This window comes from Tenrec ecaudatus, chromosome 15, assembly GCF_050624435.1.
Source record: "Tenrec ecaudatus isolate mTenEca1 chromosome 15, mTenEca1.hap1, whole genome shotgun sequence".
Taxonomy (NCBI): domain Eukaryota; kingdom Metazoa; phylum Chordata; class Mammalia; order Afrosoricida; family Tenrecidae; genus Tenrec; species Tenrec ecaudatus.
In genome coordinates this window covers 114668778-114695851 of record NC_134544.1, presented here as the reverse complement: position 1 = coordinate 114695851, position 27074 = coordinate 114668778, and the positions used below count along the sequence as shown (strand labels likewise).

General features: G+C 42.5%; 1 protein-coding gene and 1 pseudogene across 11 annotated transcripts in view; one reads left to right on the top strand and one right to left on the bottom strand.

Annotated features, from left to right (window-relative positions):
- Positions 1 to 27074, bottom strand: part of ZC3H13 (zinc finger CCCH-type containing 13) — a 92389-nt gene that overhangs the window by 25466 nt on the left and 39849 nt on the right. For 7 of the 11 annotated variants that reach the window (XM_075532988.1, XM_075532993.1, XM_075532997.1 and 4 more), the window contains exons 9-13: positions 19991 to 20301; positions 16231 to 16701; positions 5837 to 6028; positions 994 to 1077; positions 14 to 623 (exon numbers count right to left, since the gene is read on the bottom strand). In XM_075532988.1, the coding sequence (XP_075389103.1) occupies positions 14 to 623; positions 994 to 1077; positions 5837 to 6028; positions 16231 to 16701; positions 19991 to 20301 (1668 nt within the window). The remainder of the gene's footprint in view (positions 1 to 13; positions 624 to 993; positions 1078 to 5836; positions 6029 to 16230; positions 16702 to 19990; positions 20302 to 27074) is intronic. The other 4 variants (XM_075532995.1, XM_075532998.1, XM_075532999.1 and 1 more) reach the window with 2 other exon arrangements.
- Positions 7621 to 10572, top strand: LOC142428048 (ubiquitin carboxyl-terminal hydrolase 22 pseudogene; annotated as a pseudogene).

Sequence of the window (27074 nt, the reverse complement as noted above, 5' to 3'; positions counted from 1 at the left end):
TCCTGGTTTTTACTTTGATTTTCTCTCCTCGTGCCCATCTCTCGGATTCCTGTCTTCTCGGACCTCGTCTCGCTTCTCGCGGCGGTCATCGCGCCCTTTGTCCTTTTCTTCCCATTCCCGTTGCCGCTCTCGCTCTTTGTCCCGCTCCCTCGCTCGTTCTCGTTCTCGCTCCCGTTCTCTCTCTCGCTCTCTCTCCCGCTCCCGCTCCCTCTCCCTTTCTTCTCGCTCTCGCTCGCGCTCCCGCTGCTCCTTCTCCCTCTCCCGCTCCCTTTCCCTCTCTCTCTCCCTCTGTTCATGGTCCCGATCTCTCTCTCTCTCCCGGTCTCTCTCTTTTTCTCGCTCTCTCTCCCTTTCCCGGGCCCGCTCTCTTTCTAGTTCTCTTTCTTTCTCGCGCTCCCGCTCCCGCTCGCGTTCCCGCTCCCGCTCCCTCTCTCTCTCCCGCTCCCGCTCCCTTTCCCGCTCCCTCTCCCGCTCGCGCTCCCGCTCGCGCTCCCGGTCTCTCTCTCTGGGCCTCTCATCTCTTCTATCATCCACTCTGTCTACTCTTCGTTCCTCTCTTCTTTCATCACGCTCAAGCTCGTCATTCCTTCCCTGATGTCGGATTGGTGAGCTTGGTCTTTGATCTACAATGAAAACCAAGTTTTGTCAGTGATTCATGTGACAGAGAACCTGTTGGTAAGACAGCATGGCAAATCTTCATTTTTATCTCTCTCTCTATGGGTATATATATAGATATACATACATGGCCACACTAGCAATGGATTATAAAGCAGACACCACATTTACTTTTAATTTAATCAACCACATAACAATCACCCCTAGACTTTACAGTACTTTTTCTTAAATAGACATTTTGTTTGCCCTCTATCATTTCTGCTCCCATCCACCCGCCCTCCATTTCCCCTGGATCCACCTCGCCTTTTCTCTGCATGCTCCCTACCCTTCCTCCAGCCCACTGCTCCAACCCCACTTTCTGCCATCTCTACCCTTCACCTCTGATCTTCTCTGTCCCCCCAGCAGGACCTGAGAACACTGGTGGCAAAGGATAGGGGCAGCAGGAGGTGTAGAACAAAGGAGCTAAAGGAAAAAAAAAATTTCCCCTTGTAAGTCACACCTCTAATGTCAGGGCAAAATATACACACATCAAAGTGCAGCTACTTATGTGAGGAACTACAGCAGAATAAAACATCTGTCCATATTTGTGGCTGCAATATCATTTTCTTTTACCATAAACTCGGATGGAGCTTAGCAATTTTGAAATAAGCAAATGTAAAAAGTGACGATCTTAGTGATACATATTTATAATTAATATTTAACTTCCAATAGTAATAAAGTTTTTAATTATTTTCTAATCATAAACTTACTTCATCACGCTGATGAAGTTATTTTCTAAAAATGTTAAATGATAGTCCCGTCACATTTTATATTTTTTCCCGTCAAAGCATGAATTACACAGACACAACTTTTCTTACTACTATAATTTTGTTTTGTCTTTATCTTTAAACACTTGAGGACATGAATGCATGATGTTTAAATTCCCAATTGAGCAGGAAATGATTCTGGGATCACACATGTAAGAGGACAATGTGAGCTTTTCCTTACATGGCCAGTTTGCCAAGTAACTCACTGGGCAGGATCTAGGCTACTGGGCTCTCGGCTAGCCTACAGAGAGCCGACTGGCCAAGCAATGAAGGACACACACACTACAGAGACACACAGGTCTGTCTCACAAGTGGACATTGCCGCTTACAGCATTATTTCAAGAGAAGGAAACGCTATCCCAGTCTGAATGTCCGTCCTTTCCACAGATGGAAAAGGCAGGACAGATCCATCTTTCACTCGATAGAAGGTTGTAGGTCCAGCCATAGAAAGTCCACAGAGCGTTTAGATTAAGTTCACAGAATTTTGAAGCTAAAACAAAGCCCTAACTTCCCTACCTTTCTTCTTAAAAACCCCAAAACCATGGTCCAGAATTAATGTGCCAAAGTCACAGCGACAGCAGAGAATTAGGATATCAGAACTAGAAGTCAGTTCTGTACATCCTTTGTTTGTTGGAGCCGGCTAAAAGTTGAAAGGGTTCTAAGGTGTGTCAATTGGATTCCCAGAATGATACGCACCCTCTTATAAGCTGTTTGCTTTCCTGATCTTAGTTTCGTCCCAAAGCCACAAGAACTACAAAATAACCCGAGAGGAACGCAACTTACACCAATTCCTATTGCAGTTTCTGGTTACACAAAGGGTAGTATGTAGACTATTTTAAGCAGGTACCCTTTCAACTAAATGACAATGATCCATACATCAAAGGAAAATGTACAGACTATAAGAGCACCACATTTTTATGTCTACAGTGTCTCCGCTATCTTACTTCCAAATGTTTTCTTCTTCATACACAGTAAAACCTATATTAAGTGGGAACGGGCCAGAGAAGGAGAACCAGTATTTTCCATGAGAAGAAACAGTAGGAAAGTGGCAGGACTGCCTCCTGTCAAAGGAAAATTTGTGAGACCAGAAAAAGCAAGTCAGGCCAGACAAACTCCAGCTCTCAGAAGCTCCATGGTATTTTCTTAACTAATCACACATCTATTCCATGCGAGCTAGAGATTCAATGAATACATGTTTGTTTATTCCAAACAAAAATGTGCTTAAGCACGTCTCTGTAGTCAGTGGATGGCCGCAGACAAGGTCTTAGTTATGCATGTGTCCTAGTGCCATTAGGTGCCTTCAAAACACAAAGGCCTCTGACAAGATCTGCTGGGCCAGTTGGCAGAGAGAACTCAAGCTATGGCTATTCCGAAGGGGTATCCATTATTTTCTTGAAGGGCATAGGGGATCATAGGGGCATAATATGAAGATGTTTTTAAGAAAACTGAAAATTGCATTGGTAAGGAAACGACCAGGAAAGTATATCAATAATCCCGCCCCTCCCCCCCCCCCAATGCAACTACTCATTCTTCAAGGATAGCAAGGGGTGTCCTCTGGGAATTTCAAAGCGAAATCTTGCCCTATCTACCCTACAGCCTTGATTTTGCTTCTGTGGACTCTTTTTGTTCTCAACACTCACAGTGCATTGAAAAGGAACATGATTTGAGCCCCTCAAGGATGCCAAAGTTGCCATTTAAATGTGATGTAAACTGAAGAGCACAGAATTCTTTAGGAATGCTAGTGCGATGGAAACAATGCCTCCCAGAGTGTATAGACCCAACTGGAGGATATGCAGAGAAACAAGAGCTTCACATTTTGATATTTTCATTTAATACAACTTAAGTTCATGGAAAAATTATGTTAAAAGATAATGCAATATTCCTACAAACGTTTGAAGCTCCTCAAATGAACTCAGACTCTGATCGGCTCTTCTTGGATAACTAACTACATCATTGGCGGGGTGGCTGGTTTACCTTTACATTCAGATTTACACAGATGGTCTTACACTTATTTAAAATAAAATATCTACTTCTTCTAGCTGCTATAAACGCAGTTGTCTTTTAGGCAATGAAAAGGTAAAATGAAAATTTTGTAGCTTGACTTATTAGGACGATTCCAATCTAGCCAATCTTTCCTTGCCCATCAAAACAGCATCCTCTTCACGCCAATCTGCGAACATCAGTCTTTGCTGCTCTGAAGCACGCTCCTTAGTCCTGTCTGTTCTCGCCCTTGCCGCTCCCTCTGTGGCAGAGTGCTCCTCATCCTGTTCCTTCAGATCCTCATTCAGATGACATTGTTTCCTCACAATTGCTCCTTTGTCTTCTCTAGAGACTATCTATCAGAACAGCATCTACCTTTTTGTATCCTGATTTGACTGTAGAAAACTAAAGGGAAGACGGACTCCCTCAGAGATAGGACAAGGTCTGGGAGTACACTTCTATTCTTGTCCCTATTGCTCACCATACTCTTGCCAAAAGGCTGGTCATTATCACCCTACCGCTATTTGGCGACTTCCCATTCCTGGCAAATTGCACTCTTCCCTCCACATGAAGCGAGCTCATCCTTAGTCTCTGCCCATGTGGTTTCTTCCCTTCCACTCACAACTCTGCATGGCATCTCCTCTAGCGTTTCTTAAGCACTCTCTCTCTCTCAATGGGGTCCCTCAATCTTTAGATCTAGATGCTGTCCTGCCGGTTTCCCTTGTTGCACTCATTAACCTCTCTTTACTTTTGGAGGCCTTAAGGTCTACAAAGACAGGAACACTGTTGTGGAATAAACACTTTTTATTCCAAGTACCCATTCTTCCCTGTTCAGGCCTATAACCACAGGAAATTTTTATTCTAAGTACCTAGCAAAGTGACCAGCATGGGTACTTAATAAATAAACATTTGTAGAATGTATCAAGCTCTAAAATAAGTTTCTATTTCAATCATACAATTGATATTCATCAAAGTGGTTACAGTGGAGCAAGCATGGGACTGCTCTCAGCAAAGTCAGTGGCACAAACCTATCAGCTGCTCTACAGAAGATGAGGCACCTGTACTTGAAAGGCTTACAGTCTTAAAAGCCTAAGGCGCAGTTCTGTTCTGTCCTACAGGGTTGCTGTGAGAACAGATAAACTCAATGACAGTGGTTCTTTTAGCCCCAATTGCCTAAACTGTACAGCATGCATTCTAGGATCACATCTACACACACCGGGACCCTGCAAAGATGAAGTCAGAGAACACAATATGACACCAATATCTCATCAATGAATGTATGGTTGAATTAGATATATGACAAATTGAATGTTGCCATTGAAGCCAGGCACGAGGTAAGAAAAATTTGAGCTACAATATAAAAAAAGAAAAGGAAACAACAACAACAAACACCCCATGAGACATTATGTTTGAAAGCTTTACCAAGTCATGGTAGTTGATTAGAGAAAGGGGTAAAGAAAAGTGAATGAAATATTAGAGAAGTCATTTCAGATATGAACACACACAGAAATCCTACACGGGTGTAGCTTGAGTACATCAGGCTTGCCCTAGCAAACTCAAACCTGCCAACTCTCCTGCCCGGATCTATGTTCTCAAAAGCATGCAGTGTACTCAGAGATGGTAAGCTGTCCACTACTACCCACATCAAGATGCAAAGTTACCGCTCTGATTCAGCCCACACTGAAGTACCAACGTAGACTTTCCGGGCCCATCAAGTTGCATACTCTACTAATCTCAATACATGACACACTTTATTCTAGTAAGCCACCCAGAATGTTTAGATGACCCTCACTTTATTTGAAATGTTTAGAGGCCTTAATATGGGCAGACAATAAAAACACACTAATAACCCTTCTTAGATACCTCTGAGTAATTTTACTTCAAAATTTAAGATACCATCAAGCAAATTAGCAGAAAAATATTCTTAGAACATACCAGAATTTAAATCCAGCTAAAGCAAATATAAATATACTTTCTCAAGAAGGAGTGTGAATAAGAAGTTTATCCCCACAATCCCCAGCCCATCATCATGTGTCCTTGCTCCTCTCTGGCAGTCTTTAGAAGACAATTTATCACAGTTGATGAATGATTAGCCAGGGAAGTCAGATGAGAGTGTAGGTAGCTGTGAAATGCGCATTAGCTGGGATGGTACCCAACAGTTTTTTCCTTTAAAGGGCTGGGAGTTTTTCCCTTAAGATGAGAGCTATCCATTAGGGCCCCCTTCATCCACTCATTCTGTTCTAGTTACATAATTCCTCCTGAGCCGTGCAAAGGGAAACCAAGAGGAAGACTATATAGTAGTAACTAGTTCCAGCAAAGGTTAAGCAAAGGTTTCTAACAGTATGTTACATTAAAAAGTAAAATAAATGTTTTTAAAAATCCAATTCCCTCGTTAAGGTGTTGGTCACTACGCAATAATATTCCATTTGACAAACCTCTTTCTCTGTTGTCACGGCGGTCTCTCTCTCCATGTCTTCTCTCAAAAGAAGAATCTCTTGCTTGATCTCTGCTGTCTCTTTCAGGATACCTCTCTCTTTCCGGATAACTACTCCGAGTTTCCCAGCTGTCGTGATAGTTGCTACTACTACTGTGACTGTCAAGTTGAGAGCTTCTTGTGTTTCGACTTCCTAAACAAAGGACACACACATACATTACTGATTTAACAGATAAACTTTATTCAGTAAATGCCACCAGCCACAATCTTTCCCCAAAACACTACATAGGAAAAGTGTTTTGTATATTTTAAAAAATTTACAATCCAGTGGTAATCACTAACTGTTGAGAAAAAGAGTAAATGTTGGATCAGAACCCTCAAGTTTTACTGACTGCCTCTTATACCAAAAAAAAAGTCTTATAAAAAGCCAAGCTCAACAGGATGCATACAGCATGAGTCCATTTATGCAACATCTGTAAAATAACCTAATTATGAAAACAGAGACCACGACATGGGGAAGAAATGAAAATGGCTACAAAAGGCTAACTCAAGGGACTCTTGTGATGCTGGCCGAGTTGGGTATCTTGACTATGGTTATGGTAGCACAGGTTACACATGTGATAAAGCTACACAGAACGACCCTTGCACAACGCATGCACACCTGACTATGCATGTTTAAAGGTGAGAACTGAGTAAGCTCTACGGCATTACTATCGAGTCTGAAGATGGTGAGGTCACACTAACAGAACACAAGAAAAAGCCACCTGAAGCAAGAACCAGCAGGCACTTTCCCACCACACATCTCTCACACACACACACACACACACACACACACACACACACACACCCAACACACATCTCACACACATCACACACCCCCAACACACCACCTCTCTCACAGACACACACACACACAAACACACACCACCTCTCACACACACACAAACACACATGCACATCTCACACACTCACAACACATCATACACACACACCAGGATATGAGCTCTAAAAGAATTATAGCACAATCTGAAATACTGTTAACAAGGTATTTTTAATAATTAAAAAATTTGCAAAGAATATTTTACTAATTTAAAATCTGAAAAAAGTTTAAAATACTTGTTAAGGACGACTCAAAAGGATACATGTAACATCGAGGAATTAAAAAGTTAAACATCACACCAGATGCAACCACTAAACAATTAGGGTGTTGAGGACACTACTCAGTAAAAGCAAAACAGAGGGATAAAAGGGTGAAAAATGTCAAAGGAGAGGTCAAAGTCAGGGAGGACACAATGAGAAGAGTAAACAAATGTCCAGTAACTATAAGCTGTGTAAAGAGTCACATTTAAAAATAAAGTACAGAAAAGCTGAAGGGGTGAAGAAAGATGCATGAACAAATACTAGTAATCAAATGAAAGCTGCCTTTAGCAAAATAACCTTTCATGCTAGAGCAAAGTGTGATGAAGAAACCACATGGCGTCTGGCTATCAGAAAGAATAGCACCTGAGGTCTTAGTGGCTTATCTTCCAACAAGCAGTCATTTAAGTGAGGCATTGTGAATCATAAAATCCAAATCTGAAATGGAAAGGTATCACCCCTGGCTTGCAGAAGGCAAGGAGCCCTGATGGCACAGTGGTTAGGGACTGGGCTGCTAACCAAAGGTCAGCAGTTTGAAGCCATCAGCCTTGGGGGAGAAAGGGCTTTCACCGTCCACAAAGAGCTACAGTACTGGAAATTTATGGGGTGGAGGGGTAGGGGGCTCCTACCCAGTGACCTAGGGCCACTATGAGTCGGGCTCAGCGCAAAGGCAAGTGAGTTGGTTTTGAGATATGGGTGACAGTAAAGGCCTCAAATCCATTTGCAGAATCCCCACAAGATTAAGCCTCTGGCGAATCCGCTCTGAATGCAGTCCAAGGATGTGAACAGCCTTACTACCAGGCAGAGAACATTATAAAGTCGATCATGGCAGATGCAAATATGTTAAACTGTAATCCCTTATCCTTTGATCTCTCTGGACTCATTTCAAAATTGTTCCAGGTTTTAGTATTTTCTGCTTTTCTTTTGATTGGGGTTTTCTGTTCCATCTAGTCACTGGTGTTGGTTTTTCTGTTTGCTTCCAGTTTGTTTTGCATGACTCTGAGTATGAAATCCGGGATAAGCAGGTCTACAGAGCTAATAACTGCACTGCTAATAGGCTAGGGCCATGGCAGGGGAGGATGAGGGAAAATGGGAAGCGGATGGCAGTGAGTACGAGAAGAAAATGTTCTGCTACTGAATGAGATGACTGCACAAATCCTAATATGATAGAAAGATGGAATTGTAGGGTGTGAAGTCAGATGTAGAAGATAAGACAAACTGCTAACAAGTTTAATCCTAGAGACATCTTTTGCAGGAAACCATTAAAAATACACTCTTTTAAAAAAGTTTGTGACAAAAATCCATTACTGACATAAAACAGTATATGCCTCCATGCATGAGGTCTATGGGCAGGTTGTGTCGTTTCAACTTTGCATGCTCATGAATATGTTTCTTTGTGAAGCAGCCAAAGGAGTCACAATAGAGGCCGGAGTGGAGCCTGTTCAAGTGGACACCACAGAGATGAGACAGACGCATCACTTGGCTTGCACTTGTGGCTCTGCAGTGCCGCTCCACAGGAAGCTCTGGTAGATGGCGTGCAGCTTCTGCTTCCACTTGTCCACCTTGAAGCTGCTGAAGTGCGAGCAGCCGGCAGTGCCACCACGAGCTCCCACACCCATAGAGACGCCTTCTACCTCCACCCAGGGGACTGTAGGGAGCAGAGCTTGGCTGCGAGTCAGTGGCGGCAACAAGGACGTGGACAATGCCAGGGCAGTGCCAGGCCAAGCGGGGACATATATGACAAGGACATGGAGATCACTGCCAAAGAGGAACAATGGAAAGCGTAGAAAATGCCAGGTGTTGGGGAGAAGTTTTAAACTTGGGAAGCAACCAAAGGACAGCTGAACAGCTGAAGCACAACCCAAAGCAAAGAAAGGTTACCTCCAAGTGCACCATAGGCCTGCGAGGGCTGATCGACCTTGGGAACACATGCTTCATGAACTGCACTGTGCAGGTACTCACCCACACACCACTACTGCAAGACTTCCTCCTCTCGGACCGACACAAGCGTGAGTTACAGAGTGTGGGTTGCAGAGCCCCAGTTCCTGCCTGGTCTGCGACATGCCCTCACTCTTCCAGGAGTTTTACTCTAGGCACCGGTTCCCCCACATTCCATACAAGCTACTGCATCTGGTGTGGATTCATGCAGGTCACCTTGTGGGAAACAGATTTCTCCCAAGTTGTCTCCTCCAAATATATGCCAAACTTAGCTGCTTGCTACCTGTGGTGAATGACTATACACTTGGAGGTTGATAGAAGTAGATCAGGGGTCATTCTCTCTAAGGGCTATCAGTCATCTAGAGCAAGCAGTCACCACTGTTTATCCCACAAGTAGGGCCCACTCCCTTCTGATAAGGATAGTAGTTGACTGTTTCCTTGTAGAAGACCCCAGAGAGGTCAAGCCCACCCAAGGGTGGCCAAGGTTAGGCCACCATCATGAATCTAGGGTCCGCCCATCATGTCACATGTATACTAGTCCCTCCCATTCCTATGTGCACACCCCTAGCTCATCCCCTTCCTGTCACGCTCATGCCTATCGTACATCCCCTCCCTGTGATGTGTATGCCTATTGTACTGCCCACTCCTGTGACATGTGGTTACCTGTAATCATGACCCCCTAAGTAGTTATAACCCTTGGTTAGCAATAAAGTTGGGCTCTCCTGCTCTCGCTCCCATGGGGCTCTCCCCATGAGGACCACCAAGTGGGGCAGAGGACAGCATGCTACCATGAATTGTGTCTGATTCTGTGACTTCAATCTCTCTTCTATCTCTCATGCTCTCTGTGACTTCACTATAATCTTCTCTTATCGCCGTACAAGTGCGCCTCCCGGACCAGTGATGATGTGTTGGGGGTCCTCCTTTCCCCCACACCACCTGGCAGGGCACAAGCAGCAGGGTGCCCACGAGTTTCTGACTGCAGCACTGGATGTCCTCCACAGGCACTGCGAAGGGGGTGACAATGGGAAGAAGGCCCACAACCCAACCACTGCAACGGCACCACTGACCAGGTCTTTACAGGGGGCTGCAGTTGGACGTCACCTGCCAGGTGTGCCACGGGGTCCCCACCACCATAGAAGTGCTCTGGGACATCAGCCTGGATCTTCCTGGCTCCTCCACACCATTCTGGCCCCTGAGCCCGGGAGTGAGGGCAGCACGGTGAATGGGGAAAGTCATGCTTCAGGCATCGCCACGCTGACAGACTGCCTACGGAGATTTACCAGACCAGAGCACTTAGGAAGCAGTGCCAAAATCCAGTGTAGTGGCTGCCACAGCTACCAGGCATCACCAACAGCATGAAGAAATTGCCCATTGTTGCCTGTTTCCATCTTAAACGGTTTGAACACTCAGCCAAGCTGAGAAGCAAGAATACCACATGTGTACCATGTGTACCAAGTACCAGCCGCCGCCGGGGAGTCTCAACAATGACAACAAATACTCCTTGTTCACAGCTGTTAACCACCAGGGCACCTTGGAGAGTGGCCACTACACCAGCTTCACGACGACCAGTGGTTCAAATGTGATGATGCCAGCATCCAGAACGTGCTAGACAGAGAGGGGCACTTTCTCTTCTACCACCAGCAGGTCCCGGAGTACGAATAGGCTCTGCAGCAGCTAGCCAGAAGGGAGCGAGCTGGCAAGCCTCTCCCCGACATACCCTACCCTCCTGACATGGAGACATCACCTCCTACTCTGGAGCCCCCACCCTGCTTGGGCCCGGGCCAGAGAACAGTGGAGCCCAGCATGCAAGCAGCTTGCACCGAGCGGCTCTGAGGTTGTGGAGACCAGCTCTGGAGATTGCACAAAAGAGACATTTCAATGCATGGTGTACTCTTAAGCGGAGAAGGAATGGACAGACCTACCACTAGTGTCCCGTGCTCTTCAAAACGACAACAACAACAACAACAAAAATGGGGTGGGGCATGTCAGCACAGAGCATCTGCTGCCTGTGCTTCTGTTCTGACTGACCAGTGGGTGGCAAGGAAAAACATCTTTTAAAAGCCCATTTAGAGGTTTCAGTGGGTGCATGAAAGCAGCCAAGTGGAATACAGCAAGGGCATTTACGTAAGGAAAGGGACTTCACGAGCTTCCTTCTGTGTGTGAGTGGGTTTTAGTATTAAGTACATATAGTCTGAGACTCAGCAGATTCAAAGAACCACCTGCAGGCTTGTGGAACTGTGGGCATGAACTTGGGGTTCTGCAGGTAACCTAGCATCAAACTGCATATTGACGCATCAGCTGAGATATTACTCTTTTTGGTTTTCTAGGAATAGGCATTTTCTTATTCCCCTCCTCCTTTTTAATGGTGAATTCCATAAACGTACTAATAGTGAAGTGAATGAATCATTGAGTTCATAATGCAATATAGAACATCTATAAATTATTGAGTGACTCCTCCAGAGGGAGGGCTGCTATAGCGAGTGGGCTGCTCAGAGTTTGTTCCAGGACCCTTTCAGGAGGCAGAGCCGTTTCTGTGGTGTCCTGCTGCTTCCCTGCATGTACCCAACCCCAGTGCCTCTGCCTCTGTTTGGTGGCTGGTGCACTGGATTTGAACTAGGGTGGCTTCAAGTGGAAACTGCCTCAAACTGGCCCTGTGCCCTGCTTTCTGTGTTGTCTCTGATTGTAACAGAAATAAATGACTCATGAAGTGGAGCTTTCCGGGAGAACGAATTGAAATAAAGGATAGCATTTTCCTTGTTAAAAAAAAACTCCACTACTGAGTCACAAGGTATTGGAAGAAATAGAAATACCAAAGAACTAACTTCAAATAGACCATTCTCTATAAAGAAGCACGTGTGAAAACTTAAAATCCTTTCCTGTGTAACTTGTAAATCAAAATAAGAAATTATATTCAAATTTATAAAGTATTTAGGATGGACATTAATACTGATATATTTTAGATAAAAAGATAAAACAAAAATTGATGAACTAGAATAAAAGACATAAAATTATTAACAACAAAGTCAAAGATGGTTCTTTGAAAAGTTTCAAAGAGAACAAATGCCTACAAGACTGTCCACAGCAAAAAAAGACCATAACTACAACAACAACAAAATTAAAAAAAGAAAAAGAAATTTGGGGTTAACTTTCTACGAAAATTTAAAAACTAAATTCCTGGGGGTAGGGTGTGGGAATCATTTGATTAGAACAGCTACAAGAACCAGAAAGTCTAAACAACTCTGTGAGCATCAGAGAATCTCAATCAGTAACAAAAGCTCTGCTGTGTATGGCTCAATTGATCCCAACTCTATGTAACAGAGTATACACACCCCACAGGGCTTTCTAGGCTGGTATTTTTACAGAAGGAAGGTGCCGGATCTCCTTCCTATGGGCTAGAACTGCCACCCTGTTAGTTAACACCTGAGCACCTAACTAGTACACAAAGGCACGTTATCCCAGGGCATCTTACCAGTTTTAACAATAAGCACAATCAAACTTATCAAAGAACTGCTAACAAAACCAAATATAAATTATTCCAGAGAAAGATAAAAAGACAACAATATTTTTCCAACGCATTGGATCTTCAAACCAATCAACCAAAGAAAAAAACCACACCAAACACTACTGCCAGCCACAGGAGAGCATAGAACTTCCCCTATGGTTTACAAAACTGTAAATCTTTACTGGAGTAGAAAGCATCAGCGTTCTGTAGTGACTCGTATTTTGAACTGCTGACTTCGTGGCTATTTAGCAGCTTAACAGGTAACCTACTAACATGTTGCTCCATACAGTGTTGTGTTAGATTCATGTTAGGCTCATACTGGCTCATCATATCATTTGCTGGCTGCACATTGAGGGATGCCATGTTAGTAGCTTGAAATGTCCTGTGGTGCCAGTTTTTATACCAAGAAACTTACTTAAGACTAAAAGTCAGGACTTTAAAAAAAAATCACTTGTTAAATATTTGTCACCATATCACTGATAATATGCCAATCTTGATTATGAGCAAAAATGTTAATCCAAAAGTAAATTTTAGCTACTTATTCTAGAATTTAAAGAAGGGAGGAGGGAAATGCATTTATTTCAGGAATGTCAGTATATTTTGAGATTTCAAAGTAAGAAAATAGAGACAAACTATACTCATATGATCTCGAGAAAACTGTGAGCTAAAATCTAAAAAGTAGGAAAGACCCCAAAGAAAAAATTACCTACTACAGGCATCATATTTAATGATGAAATGCCAAACAATCCAGAAAAATCTCAGTGAACACCAGGGGGCCCATTCCATTGCTCATATTCAATGCTGTATTGAAGGCATTATTCATTCTTATTAAAATTAAGAATATAATAAGCAGAGAGGAGGAGACAAATATGTCTCTTCTTAGACATGCGCTTTGGAGAATCTAAAAATCAGCAGCCTATTAAGAAATCAACAACACAGCCTAAGATTAATATACAAATACCAATCACTACTCCGATGTAAGCTTTAGAAAATATAAAGCCTTGGTATCAGGCATCCAAGACCCAGAACAAAAAAGCACATCATTGTGAATGAGGGGGAATGCGGAATGGAGACCCAAAGCCCATCTGTAGACAATTGGACATCCCCTTCCGAAGGGTCACAAGATGAGCCAGTCAGGGTGCAGAAATACAGCACGGAGGAAACATACAACTTTCCTCTAGTTCTTCAATGCTTCCTCCCTCCCACTATCGTGACCCCGATTCTACCTTACAAATTCGGCTAGACCAGAGCACGTACACGGGTACAGATAAAAGAGCTGGAAACACAGGGAATCCAGGACAGATAAGCCCCTCAGGCCCATATCGAGTAGCCATACCAGGGGGGTAAGGGGAAGGTGAGGGGAGAGAGGGGAACCAATCACAATGATATATATATAAACCCCCTTCCAGGGGGGCGGACAACAGAAAAGTGGGTGAAAAGCGACATCGTTCAGTGCAAGACATGAAATAATACTAATAATTTATAAATTATCAAGGATTCATGAGGGAGTGAGGGTGGGGAAGGGGAAAAAGTGAGGAATTGATACCAAGGGCTCAAGTAGAAAGAAAATGTTTTGAGAATGATGATGTACAAATGTGCTTGACACAATGAATGCATGTATGGATTGTGATAAGAAGTGGACGTGCCCCCAATAAAATGATTTAAAATAAATAATAAAAAAGAAAACATAAAGCCTTAAAAGAAATTGTGGACATGGACCCAAGTACTCACTGAAAACAAAGCCAACCTTTGAAGTCAGTTCCAACTCAATGACTCTGAGGACAGAACAGACCTGCCAGCAGTCTTTCCGAGGTGGTAAAGCTTGTGTGGGCTGAGTGCTGGCTGCCACACCTTTCTTCTGAGGAACGCTGATAGGCTCAAATCAGACCTTTGGTTAGCAGCTGAGCACTTAACCACTGTGCCACCAGGAATCCCTTTATTCATGGAAGTGCTGCTCAAAGATGAACAAATCTGGACACCCGCCAGGGTAAGACTAGCTAAGTATGCTGTCCACCTCACCACGCCCACTATGAACCAAAGGAATGAAGTAGCGACTTAGCTAGTTTACTGACATGAAACCCTCTCTAAGAATCTGTTCAATGAAATCAGCACAGTAGAGAATAGCATGGAATTTTTCACAACAAAAGTTCTAAAATTATCTTTATAAAACCAAGAGGGAAACCTTTTGTTTGCGTACACTCACATTATTAGATGTGTACATACAAAATTGTCAGAAATGATTATTTCTGGAAAGAGAAAACCAGGAATGGGTAGAAAAGAAACTTTTCAGTGTTAGATCTTTTTCCACTATTGAATTCTTGAACTATATATATTACATCTTCCAAGAGAGTCAAGAAAAAATTTTTTAAACACATCATTTCCATAGGCAATCAAAACAGAAGGCACTTAGAAATGAAATATGCATAAAACCTAAATGGAAAAAGTTATAGATCAACCAATTTAGGGTATCTGAAATAAAAATTAAAGGTTTTTTCCCCCTTCCCCCAAATGCAACTTTTAAAGTCTTATGAACAAGGAAGAGATTGAGAAAATCCCAGACAGCTATGGCAGAGGAGGTGGGGGACCCTCAACACTTCCTATGCAGCTGGTAACACAGACTGGGGAGACGTCGAGAGGCCGATGGACTGTATGTAAAAAGGGATGGAAAGAATGCAGAATTCTGTAGTAGTGTCTGTGTGCATGGGTGGACACATGAAGTCAAAATTAAGTGCCAGCCAGGGGCCAGACTCAACTCAGGGATACATATGGCAGCCCATTAAAAAGGAGGAGGGGAACAGGGCACTAACCCACACAGGGGAGGGTGTTGATTGTGTCTCCACAAGGAAAGATGGCCCAGACTCCAATCTGGCGCTCCAAGACAAGATTGCAACACACTGACATGAAGCAGGGAACCGATAGGAGAGGCCTGAGGGGGCGGCCCCATTACCAACTAAGTGGACGGCACCACCCTCCTCCCAAGAATTCACTTCAGAGGACAGCACTGAAGCTACAGCTCAAGAAGGGAAGAGGACTGGTCTGGCCAGAGCACACAGGAGCCCATGAGGGGGATAGGGAAAAAGAAAGAAAAATAGAGTGAAGCGCATCCTGGCTCCCCAAGCCCTGAGGACAATGTTCCTGCTCAGAACAGCAACGCACAGAGATGACCACAGGGTCAGCCTGACCACGGGACACAGCGCCCATAGCACCATTTATAAATTATCAAGGGTTCATGAGGGAGGGGGAGGGAGGGGAAAAACGAGGAGCTGATATCAAGGGCTCAAGTAGAAAGCAGGTGTTTTGAGAATGATGATGGCAACATATGTACAAATATGCTTGACACAATTGATGTATATATGGATTGTGGTAAGAGCTGTATGAGCCCCTAATAAAATGATACAAATAAATAAATAAGTGCCAGCAGTCATAAATAGTTTAAGTAGGTTACCATTCTGGATGGCAAGTGCTTATTAGAGGAAGATAAAATGGTTCGTGACCCTAATTATGTCATGGTTTGAAATGAGTATAAATAACGAGAGAAATGCAAACCAGTCCTTTCTGATGCCATCGTTTTTCAAAGCCCAGCATTTTAATCTCAATCTAGTGATTATTTGGAGATGGTAGGCATGAGTGGGTAATATAACCAGGTGTCTAGCCACGCCCCTTTAAGTTTGTTATTTTATATAGCTAATCATTACCATTCGGAATTTAAAGGGAAGAACACAAAACAAATGAAAGTTGACTGACAAGTGATAAGGAAGATATTAATAATCTATTGAGAAATTGAAGGATGATGTATAGTGAATATAAGGTAACCCTACCCTTTTCAGGCAGCTCGGGACCTCTGCCCCTACTTCTGCCCATCCGGTCGTTCCTGAGTTCACTTCGAGACTCATTTCTGGTATCATTCCTTATTTCAGTTCGAGAACTTTCTTCCCTTAAATGGTTTCGGCCATAACTCCGGGATTCTTCCTGATAGGTTTCCTCCTTCCGATGGGTATCACGACTTTCCCGGTCCCTGTAGTCATGCGCATCACGGGTGGAACGAGACTCTCTAGGCTCCCTGCTGTCTTTGCTGTAGTCTTTGCTGTAGTCCCTCATGTCCCTGGAGTCCCGCAGATCTCTGGAGTCTCTAAGTTGTTCCCTTCGGTCTCTGCCATCTCTGGTGTCCCTCCGATCCCGACCATCACGAGGTTCTCTTTCATCCCTGTGGTCCCTAGAAGAGTTCTGCTCCTGCTCATACTCTCGCTCTTCCCGGGAGTCCTTCTCTCTCTCTCTCTTGCCTCTAGTTTCTGGAATATAATTGTAGAAATCAACTCTAAGTCTTTTTTACAAAGTTCCATCAAACAAGACAATGTATTTAATGCACAGCTTTTAAAGTTAGGATAAATAAGAGAATTAAAATCATCCACAGGCCAAAATAATGTAATGTTAATAACAACTAAAGAATTCTATTCTTGAATGGGCTGAACACAATTCTCCCTGCCGCCCTCCTACCCAAATGGAGAGAACCTACTCAAAAGACGATGGGCTCAGACAAAGGTTCACAAAACTTTAATCACAGCTACTAAATGTCTAGACTATGAAGCACAGACAACAGCCAGCACAAGTACCAGAGCAGTGGTTCTCAACCTTCCTAATGCTGTGACCCTTTAATACAGCTCCTCATGTTGTGGTGACCTCCCCCCAACCACAACATTATTTTCGTTGCTACATCATAACTGTCATTTTGCCACTGTTATGAATTGGGGGACCCCTGTGAAAGGGTTGTTCCACCCCCAAAGGGGTTGCGACCCACAGGTTGAGAACCGCTGTGCTAGAGCAGCTGAGAGTAATCTAGTTAATTGGAACCCACTCACTGCCATCAGTGATTCTGACTCACATGGACCAGACAGGGCAAAATAGAAGTGTTCCTTAGGGGTTTCAAGACTGTATGCACCTTTTCACAGACAGCCTCCTCTTTCTCCTAGAGAACAGCTGCTGGGTGTGAAGCACTGACCCGGCAATTAGTAGCCCAACAGTGACTCCACGGCGCCAGCTAAGTAGGATCACAAAAAGCCACATCAAACAGACTGCAATCGAGTCAATTCTGACTCACAGCGACTCTGAACAGTACAGGAGTGAAGGCTTTACATCTCTTTCAGGAAGCAGACAACCTTAGCTTTCTCTCGCAGAGCGGCTGTTCGGTTTGAATCACCAACTTTTCAGTTACTAGTCCAACAGTCATCCATCATAAATATGACTGTAGTTGATAATTAGTAAAGGTATCTGGCAAATACTGTTATTCGCCTTACCCTTTCCTCAGCTTTTTACTGATGTCAGATTCCTGTAAATACCAGTCTCTGATATTTTCCTACTTATATAGCATTAACATTTCAGAGAAAAGTTAAAAATCATTTTTTTTAAAACGTGGAAATGAACCTCACTGATTAGCAACCTCAATCCTGTAATTTTACAAATGGACAAATAGAGATCCGAAGTCAATACCAGAAACAAAAACCAAACCCACTGTGGTTCTCAACCTTCCTGATGCCGCGACCCTTTAATACAGTTTTCCTCATGTTATGGTGACCCCCCCAACCATAAAATTATTTTCGTTGCTACTTCATAACTGTAATTTTGCTACTGTTATGAATCAGGCGACCCCTGTGAAAGGGCCATTCAACTCCCAAAGGGGTTGCGACCCACAGGTTGAGAACCGCTGCCCTAGAGGGTCCAAGGAGTGGCTGGTAGGTTGGAAATGCTGAGGTCTCAGTTAGGAACTGAGTCCACCCCATACTTCATGAGAATTGGCAAGGAGTAGGAATCTACTCTTCAGATATGCCTGGAATAGGCATAAATTGATTAAAGCTAAATATTATCTGAAGTAATAAAAGTATCCTAAAAAAGAAACCTGACTCTTTTGATCAGATTCTTATAGCTCGTACACCCTGTCATTAACCCCACAGATGATGTTATTCAAAAACCTATAGCAGCCTTTCGCCCAGGTACTGCACATTTACCTTCTCTTTTCTTTCCCCAGAGGATAGGTCCAGACTTTCCCAAGGACCCAAATATCTAGTTTCCTTAAGGCCCCTTTCTCTCACATTAGTAGCCATCTTCCTCAATGATCACTTTATCTAACGCCTAGATCCAGAGATGTCACTGAAGGGCAGAAGCATCAGGCTAAAGTGTGGCTGATCTCCATGCACACCTGTGGCGTCTACTCCCCAAACAGCAGTGGTACCTAGGAACTGGCTGACTTACTTCCAGATCCTTCTCTCACGATCCCTCCCCTGTCTCTACAAACAGATCCTCCCACTGCAACCACCAGCCTCCACAAAATGACTCTGAAACACGGGGGATGAATGTGTGCTGCAAGTCTGGCACACAGGTTGAAAAGGAGTAAGACACACGACTTGTTACTAAAAGAATCCTTCCTCTAACGTAAGCATCCCTTACCACAAAGCACCCTGACAAGGCTCATCTACATACTGATTTCCCTTCTCCAGTATGCTTATACTCATGTTTTGAAATCATACAGGGAAGAGTTTTCATTCATTAAGCACTCATTAAATGTATACTATATCCCTAGTCAACTCTATTCGTTATCTTATTAAAATTAAAATAGATAGGTATAAGAGATTTTTCTCATCTTACCAATGCTCCATAAATACTGTTGTGCTGTTCTGGCTCCAAAATCATGCACACAAGGAATAAGTCTACAAAATAGGTGCTCTCTCCGGTCCCTACCTATGCATCCATCATTTTCTTGAATAAAAGAACTTGATTAATTATTGCTTGCACTGTTGATAGGAAGAGAATAACTAAGTTCAACATGTTTCATAGGAAACTATTACACTGTACTGACAGAGAGGCTTAAAAATGCATATTTAATAAAAAGGTTATAAAGTAAGCATTCCCTGAGTACTCACTAAGCTTAAAATTTAACTCAGGGGACGTTAGGAGGGAGGAAAAAAAAAACCCTGTTAAGTTAGGCACATAAGAACAAAAACTTAGACAAAAAGTAAAGAGGATGAGAGGCATCAGACTTTATGCTAGGTAATCTTAGCTCACAGTTTACAGAGGGCGTAACAAATTCAGAGTGCTTAATTCTCAGGGATCTAGAAAGGAAGCCAGCCTTGTGTATTTCACCGCTACAAATTACATCGAGAAATTTGGGTCCTTGTTGGCAACCCCTGGAGGGTTCCTCCCAGCCCATACCCCTGTACCAAAGGACTTTTAGTACTTTCAAGTTCTGTTCTCCAATTTCCTTCTGTTCTTTTTGTCTTTTATATAATAATTAATTAAGCAATTGAGAATCAGATAACCAAAACATTTAAGAGTACTCAGTAGAATGCCAACTTATCTAAAGAAAGCACCAGTAACTAAATGCCAAACAATGCCCACTTGTCTCTACTTAAATGTTGGCATTAAAGTGTCTTGTCAGCATCTCCTTTAGCCCTCTAGACTTCTCTCACCTAGTCTATAGCACATTCCTCCTCTCTCCCTTGTTATAAATTAGGGTGACTTATAAATTAGATGCAAATTTTTTAAATAAAGAAAATATTTAAATTAAGCTGTAGTGCATGCAATACATACCTTCCCTCCTTTCGTGACGCCGATCATGAGACTGTGAAGTTCGTTCATGATCATGCCTCCCTTTCTCTCGCATCGGAGAACGGTGTCTTGGAGGGCTCTGCTTTCTCTGAGGAGAAGCCAGAGCATGTGAAGGATACGGAGAAGCAGAGCGTGGTAACGGTGGCGTTAGGGCCCGCTGGTAAGCCGGCGAGGGTGTTCGTTTCCGACGAGGAGAAGGTGAATGTCTCTGCATAGAAGATCCTGACTGTGAGGACGAGGAGTGATGTCTGGAAGATACAGGAGAGTGGTGCTGCCCTGCCGGGGAAGTGGACCTATTGGGAAAAACAACAGCAAACAATGGCTCAAAAGCCTTCACCGTTCACCAAACACAGTCTTGAAATATGAGAACATTCGATGTAAGACCTAAGCTAAAGGTGTGGACAATAATTCTTTGGTCACATTTAATTCACAGTACGATAAAAGAATTAATTTGATTTTTAAAAATTTCCTTAAATTTTAAGACACCTTAAACAATAGTTCTACAGGGTAATGAACCGTCTTTCTCCCATCTCTTGACTCGAAGGCATCTTTACATTTTCCACTGAGCAGAGACCATCTCCCCTCATTCAATATATGAGAGTCACTCTTGTCCAAGATCATCTCTAACAGGGTGGCCAGGTACTGGAACCCAGAGCCAGTGAAAGAGAAAACGTGCCGATGAGATCTAGATGGAAAGTGACTGGGAGAAGGCCTATAATTCAAGGCTGCCGGAAAAGGGAAGACCATCAGCAGCTGAGCCACAATTACTTCTTGTTCTGCGTGGCTTGGCATTTAGGACAGGGAAACCATGAGAGTTCAGGGATTGACAATAAAGTATACACTGTCTTAATCTTCAATCTGTCTTCACGCTTAGGCAGCTGAGATCTAATGTACAGTTCTTGATTTATCCAATGCATTCTCTATTCCCTCCAAATCGCTTTTTTTCCCTACTTGCTAATAAACAGCTCATAGCCTTAAGCAGCAAATGTGAATTACTCCTAGAGTCTGTTACATCCTGGGGCATCTTCACACTGAATATGCATCACTGTGTGTGAGTGCGCATGTGTGTTAACTAATATTTAAAATATAACACTCCAGGTATCACATCCCTACGAATGATAATCATATTCCTAAAAATAATTATTTCAGGAGTAGATAGCAAAATATTCTGAAGTCTAGTTCAATTATTTGGGAGTTACTTTTGATGACTGTGATAATTTTGTTTTAATATCCACAATGGTAGGAAAACCAGTATAAATTCTAAACTAGAGTATCTCAGCCTCAAAAATGCAACCAAACCCACTGCCTGAGTTGATTCCAACTCACAGTGACTCTGTGGAGCTGAGCAGAACTGCTTTTTAGGGTTTCTAAGACTAAAACACTAACCAGAAGCAGGCTCATCTTTCTCCAAGAGCGGCTAGTAAGTTTGAACTGCTGACCTTGAAGTTAGAGGTCCGACACTGCTGAATTTCTGAACGGCATATTTGTTTCGGTTAAAGGTCATCCTGTGCATTATAAGGATCCTTGGCAGGATCTCTGGTCCGTACCTACCAGATACGAGTAGCACACTGCCTGCAAGGCAGGACAATAAACACTATTCTACACGTTGTCCAATGTCCCTCTGGAAGGCAGGGCTGCCCCCTTGTTGAAAGCCGATGCCCTAAACTACATGTTTACATATAAAGCCTTAAAATGGCACCGTCGCCGCGTCAAATCTGACTCACACGACCCTAGGAGAGCTACAAAATGCCTGCGACGCTGTCAGGACAGTGCTTGAAAACACCACACTGAGAGAGTTTGTCAGAAGGTGGACTTAAGCAAATAAAGACAAACGCCTTTGCTTGTTAAACGCCAAGGTTGTCAAATGCTGTCCAGTCAATTTTCCAACTCAGTTTGACGGAGTCTAACTAGACCTGCCCCACTGGTTTCCCTCGGGGATCATCTTTCTAGAAAACGGTTGTCAAGCCTTGCTCCCAGGAAACCTGAGTGGGCTTGAACGAACAACCTTACAGTTACCAGCAAGGTCTTTAACCATTGTGCCACAAAAGCTCCTTTTCAGGATAATAGTTAACTTAATAATAAAAAAAAAGGCAGTTACTTAGAACACCACATTCATTCTTGCTACCTGTGATTTTACTGAAACTTTATGAGTTTAATTAATATTTCAGTGTTTTTCATATTAAAATACTTAATCAAGTCACTAAAACTTAACCAATTGTAATTTCTTTACTTACAAATACAACTGGAAATGCCTTGTGGGTGTACCCCAATTTAAAAAAAAAACATTTAGGATCAATGGTCATTCAAATGGTTTCCACTGTTATCAGGTTCTAGTTTAAAGTGGTTAAAGTGGCATAATCTATTCAAAATATGTTCCACTGAACTGGCATTTTGGTTAGTTTTGAGTTTATTCCTGGGGGTAGACTGAACACTGATTACAGAATATATACACTCACTGGCTTTCAGTGATTAATTCACAGAACTTAAAAAAAATACACCTATACAACTACTTTTGTTTTTAAAAAGCATTATACTGTTCAGTCAGATTCCTACTCATGTTTGGTACAGGACAGGGAGCTTCCATTCAAGCTTCCATTCAAGCTTCAAAAAACATAACTACCAGAGCAGGACCTCATTACGCTCACATTTTTGTGGCTTTTAATTAGATTGCTTTTATAGTCTATCCTGCAACAACAAAAAAAGTTTAATTTCATTGCTTTAATTCAGGCATTTGTTATGCTTTCCTCTCTGCTACTACGATTTTCCCACCACTCATCCTGTGGTGGCTGGCATGCTGCTGTGAGGCTGCAAGTTAGTCATGAATATTTCAGATACCAGCAGGGTTATCCAAGCCTGGCAGGCAGGTTTCAACTGAGCTTCCACACTACGAAGGCGTGGGAGGAACAACTAAGATACTAATGAAGATGCTACGAAGAGGAGCACTGAAGATACAGTGCAGGAAGAGGAGTCCCTCAGGCTGGAAGGCACTCAAGCACAAGTGGGGAAAAGTCTTCTCAGATCGAGTTAATCTTAGGAAAGTCGACGGAGCACAGCTTTGGGGACACTCATCTGCTGTTGTGACCCACACAACACGAAGGAACAGTTGCAAATATCCAATAACAACTGGGAAATGGACTGTATTAAAAGGAATCTCATAAAATTAGAAGTCATCAAAAGTGAAGTGGGACACATACTAAGCATAAAATGAAATGATATTGGCTATTTTTAATGAGATAAGCATGGATTCTGATGCCAAGAAGGGCAAATTGAAGAGAAGTGGTGTTACATTTATCACCAAAAGGTACATTTCAAGATCTTACTATAAAGTACAGCGCTGTCTGTGATAGGATAATATCCTAACCACATGTCTACAAGAAAGAGAAGTAAAATGACGATTACTTAAATTTATACACGAATCCATAAAACCAATAATGGAATAAATTGAAAAATCATACCAACTTTTACAATCAGAAATTGATCAACTATACAATCAAGATGCATTGATAATTATTAGTGACTGAAATGCAAAAGTAGCAAACAAAGGAGAAGGTATTTGTAAAATAAGGCCTGATGATAGAAATGTTGGAAATCACATGATAGAGTTTTGCAAGATCAATGATTGCCTCCTTGAAAATCTGTTTTTTCAAGCAATGTAAGTGGTGACTATATACATATGAACATATACATATGAAAGATAGATATACAGGAATCAAATCTACTACATCTGGAGATATTAGAGAGCTCAATATCATCTTAAAGGGGCCAAATATGGAATAGACAATCAATTGTTCTTATGCAAATTTAGGTTGAAGAGGAAAAACTGAAAATATGTCTAATGAGGCAAACTATGACTTGGCTGAAATATATTAGAGAACATCTAAATAATAGAATTGACACACTGAATACGCATGACCAGAGACCAGACAAATTGTAGGGTGAAATCAAAATGACACAAAGAAAGCAAAACCACCATAGCTGATTCTGACTCAAAAGCAAAAGATGCACCCACTGTTGCGGAGTCCATTCTGATGCAAAGCAAATGGTTGTTCTAAAAAACAAAAGAAAAATGGTTGTCAGAGGAGACTCTGAAATCTGCTCTTGGATATATGAAAACAGAAGAGTTCAGAGGAAAGAGTAAAGCAGTATAATAAATAAATGCTAAAAAAATCTAGTTAAGAAAACCAAAAGTGCAGAACAACACAGTGAAAGACCAGAAGGAAAAATTCAGGCCTGAGTTGACATACTCAAGGATTACATTGGGAAAATATTAAGTGATGCAGAAAGAAGATGGAACAGCCAATGTTACTGTGTCAAAGAGAACTAGTGGACATTCAGCTATTTCCAGGGGTGGCATATAAGGAAGAACCATGGCACTGAAAGAGGTCAAAGGCACGCAGACGACATTTCTAAACTTGAGGATCCAGGAGTTAATGCAAAGAGAAATATCAGCAAATTGCTGCAGCACTAGAGGGACTCACTCACGCCTCTGCCAAGAAATTTGGAAGACAACCAGCTGTCTAGCGGACAGGAAGAGATCCTTATCTGTGCCCCTTCCAAAGAAAGGTGACCGACCGGAGGAAGCAATCATAGAATAATCATACTACAGACAACTATCACAAATCTAACAGGGAGCTGCTGAAATGTAAGCTGGGTGCAGGAGGAGGCATGGAATAGAAGGGCACTGTTGACATGAGATGGATCTCTCGGCTGAACACAGGAAATACCAGAGGTTTCTCTGTACTTCACTGGCAATAAACGGCATCAACCCTGCGGATCGTAGCAAATTATGGATAAGACTGAGAAGAACGGGAACTCCAGAACATTTCACTGTGCTCATTTAGAAGCTGTACAAAAGTCAAGAGTTAGTTACTTGAACATCTTAAAATCAGGAAAAGGGATGTTTCAGAGAGGTACATTTTCACAATACTTATTCACTGTGAATGCTAAGCACCATCAGAGAGGCTGGACTATATGAACAACAACACGGCACAGGGTTGGAGGAAGGCATATTAACAACCTGTGATATACGGTTGACACAACCGTGTTTTCTGGAAGAGAGGAGGACTTGAAGCATTTACCGATGAATAAAAAGCCTACAGCTTTCAATATGAATTATAATTCTATGTAAAGAAAACCAACATCTTCTCAACCAGATCAATAGACAAAATCATAATAAACAGGAAAAGAATGAAGTTGTCAAAGACTTCATTTTACTTGGATCCACAAATGTCACTCAAGGAAGCAATAGTCACGAAACCAAACAATGCGTTGCACTGGCCAAATCTCCTACACAAGATCTCTTGGTGCCTGGCTATGAAAAGATATAGCGTCTGGGGCCTTGAAGGCTTGAAGCGGTCATCTAGCTCAGAAGCAACAAAGCCCACATGGAAGAAGCACACCCGCCTGTGGGATCACAGGGTGTTGAAGGTATCAGGTTATCAGGCATCAAAGAACAAAAAATCATCACTGTGAAGCAGGGGGGAGCACAGATTAGGGACCAAAGAAGACCTATCTGGAGGGAACTGGACATCCTCTTAGGGAAGGGTTGTGGGGAGGAGCCGAGCCAGTCAGGGTGCAATGTATCAACGATGAAACATACAACTGCCCTCTAGTTCCTAAATGCTTCCTTTCCCCCCCATCATCATGATTTCAATTCTACCTTACAAATCCAGCTAGACCAGAGGATGTACACTGGTAGATAGGAACTGGAAACACAGGGAATCCAGGACAGATGATCCCTTCAGGACCCAGTGCTGAGAGTGGGGATACCAGGAGGGTGGAGGGGGGTGGGGTGGAAAGGGGGAACCAATTACAAAGATCTACATATAACCTCCTCTCTGGGGAACGGACAACAGAAAATTGGGTCAAGGGAGTGGATAAATTATGACAAAATAATAATAATAATTTATAAATTATCAAGGGTTCATGAGGGAGGGGGGAAAATGAGAAGCTGATAAGAGCTCAAGTAGAAGGCAAATGTCTTGAGAACGATGATGACAACAAACGTACAAATGTGCTTGACACAATGGATATATGTATGGATTGTGATAAGAGTTGTACGAGCCATCAATAAAATGATTTAAAAAAACAACCTTAAAAAATACAAATCAAGAAAATAAAAGTGCTGAAGAGCAAGGATGTCCCCTTGAAGACTAAAGTAAGCCTGACCTAAGCAATGGCATTTTCAGCCACCTCACATAAACGGTAAAGTTGGACAATAAATAAACAAGACCAAAGATGAATTAAATTATGGTATTGAAAAGAATACTGAAAGCACCACAGACTGCCAAAACAAACAACAAATCCATCTTGGAACACGCACAGCTGGACTGCACCTTGGAAGGAAGGATGGCAATACTTGGTTTCTAGATCATTGGACAGGTTATCCATTTTTTTAAAAATCATTAACCCTTGATAATTTATGATTTTTTTCATGTCTTCCACTGACTGGTGTCTCCTTTCACCCACTTTTCTGTTTTCCATCCCCCTTGGAGGTGGTTATAGGTAGATCATTGTGATGGGTTCCCCTCTTTCTCCCTCAACCTTCCCCTTCCCCTCCTGGTATCGCTACTCTCATTATTGGTCCTGAGGGTTTATCTGTCCTGGATTCCCTGTGTTTCCAGCGCTGATCTGTACCTGTGTATATGCTTTGGTCTAGCCAGATTTGTAAGGTAGAATTGGAGTCACGATACTGGGTGGGGTGCTGGGGGGTAAGCATTAAAGAACTAGAGGAAAGTTGTATGTTTCATCCGTGCTATACTGCACCCTGACTGGCTCGTCATCTTTTCCACAACTCTTCTGTTTCCAACTTTCAAACTGTATTCACCAATAATTGCCAAAGCATATTGATTTCAGGTTTGATCAACTTCAGGCTGAACAACTCTGGTAGAACTCTTCAATTTCTCCATCATTGACTCAGTTGTTGGTGGGCAAATCTAAATATTTGAATTAACAGGTGTATTTGTAGTCATTAGATATTATCCTATCACATTATATTTCAAGATTTATCGTGAAATGTTCTTTTTGATGATGAATTAATGTGATGTCATTCCTCATGAATTTGTCA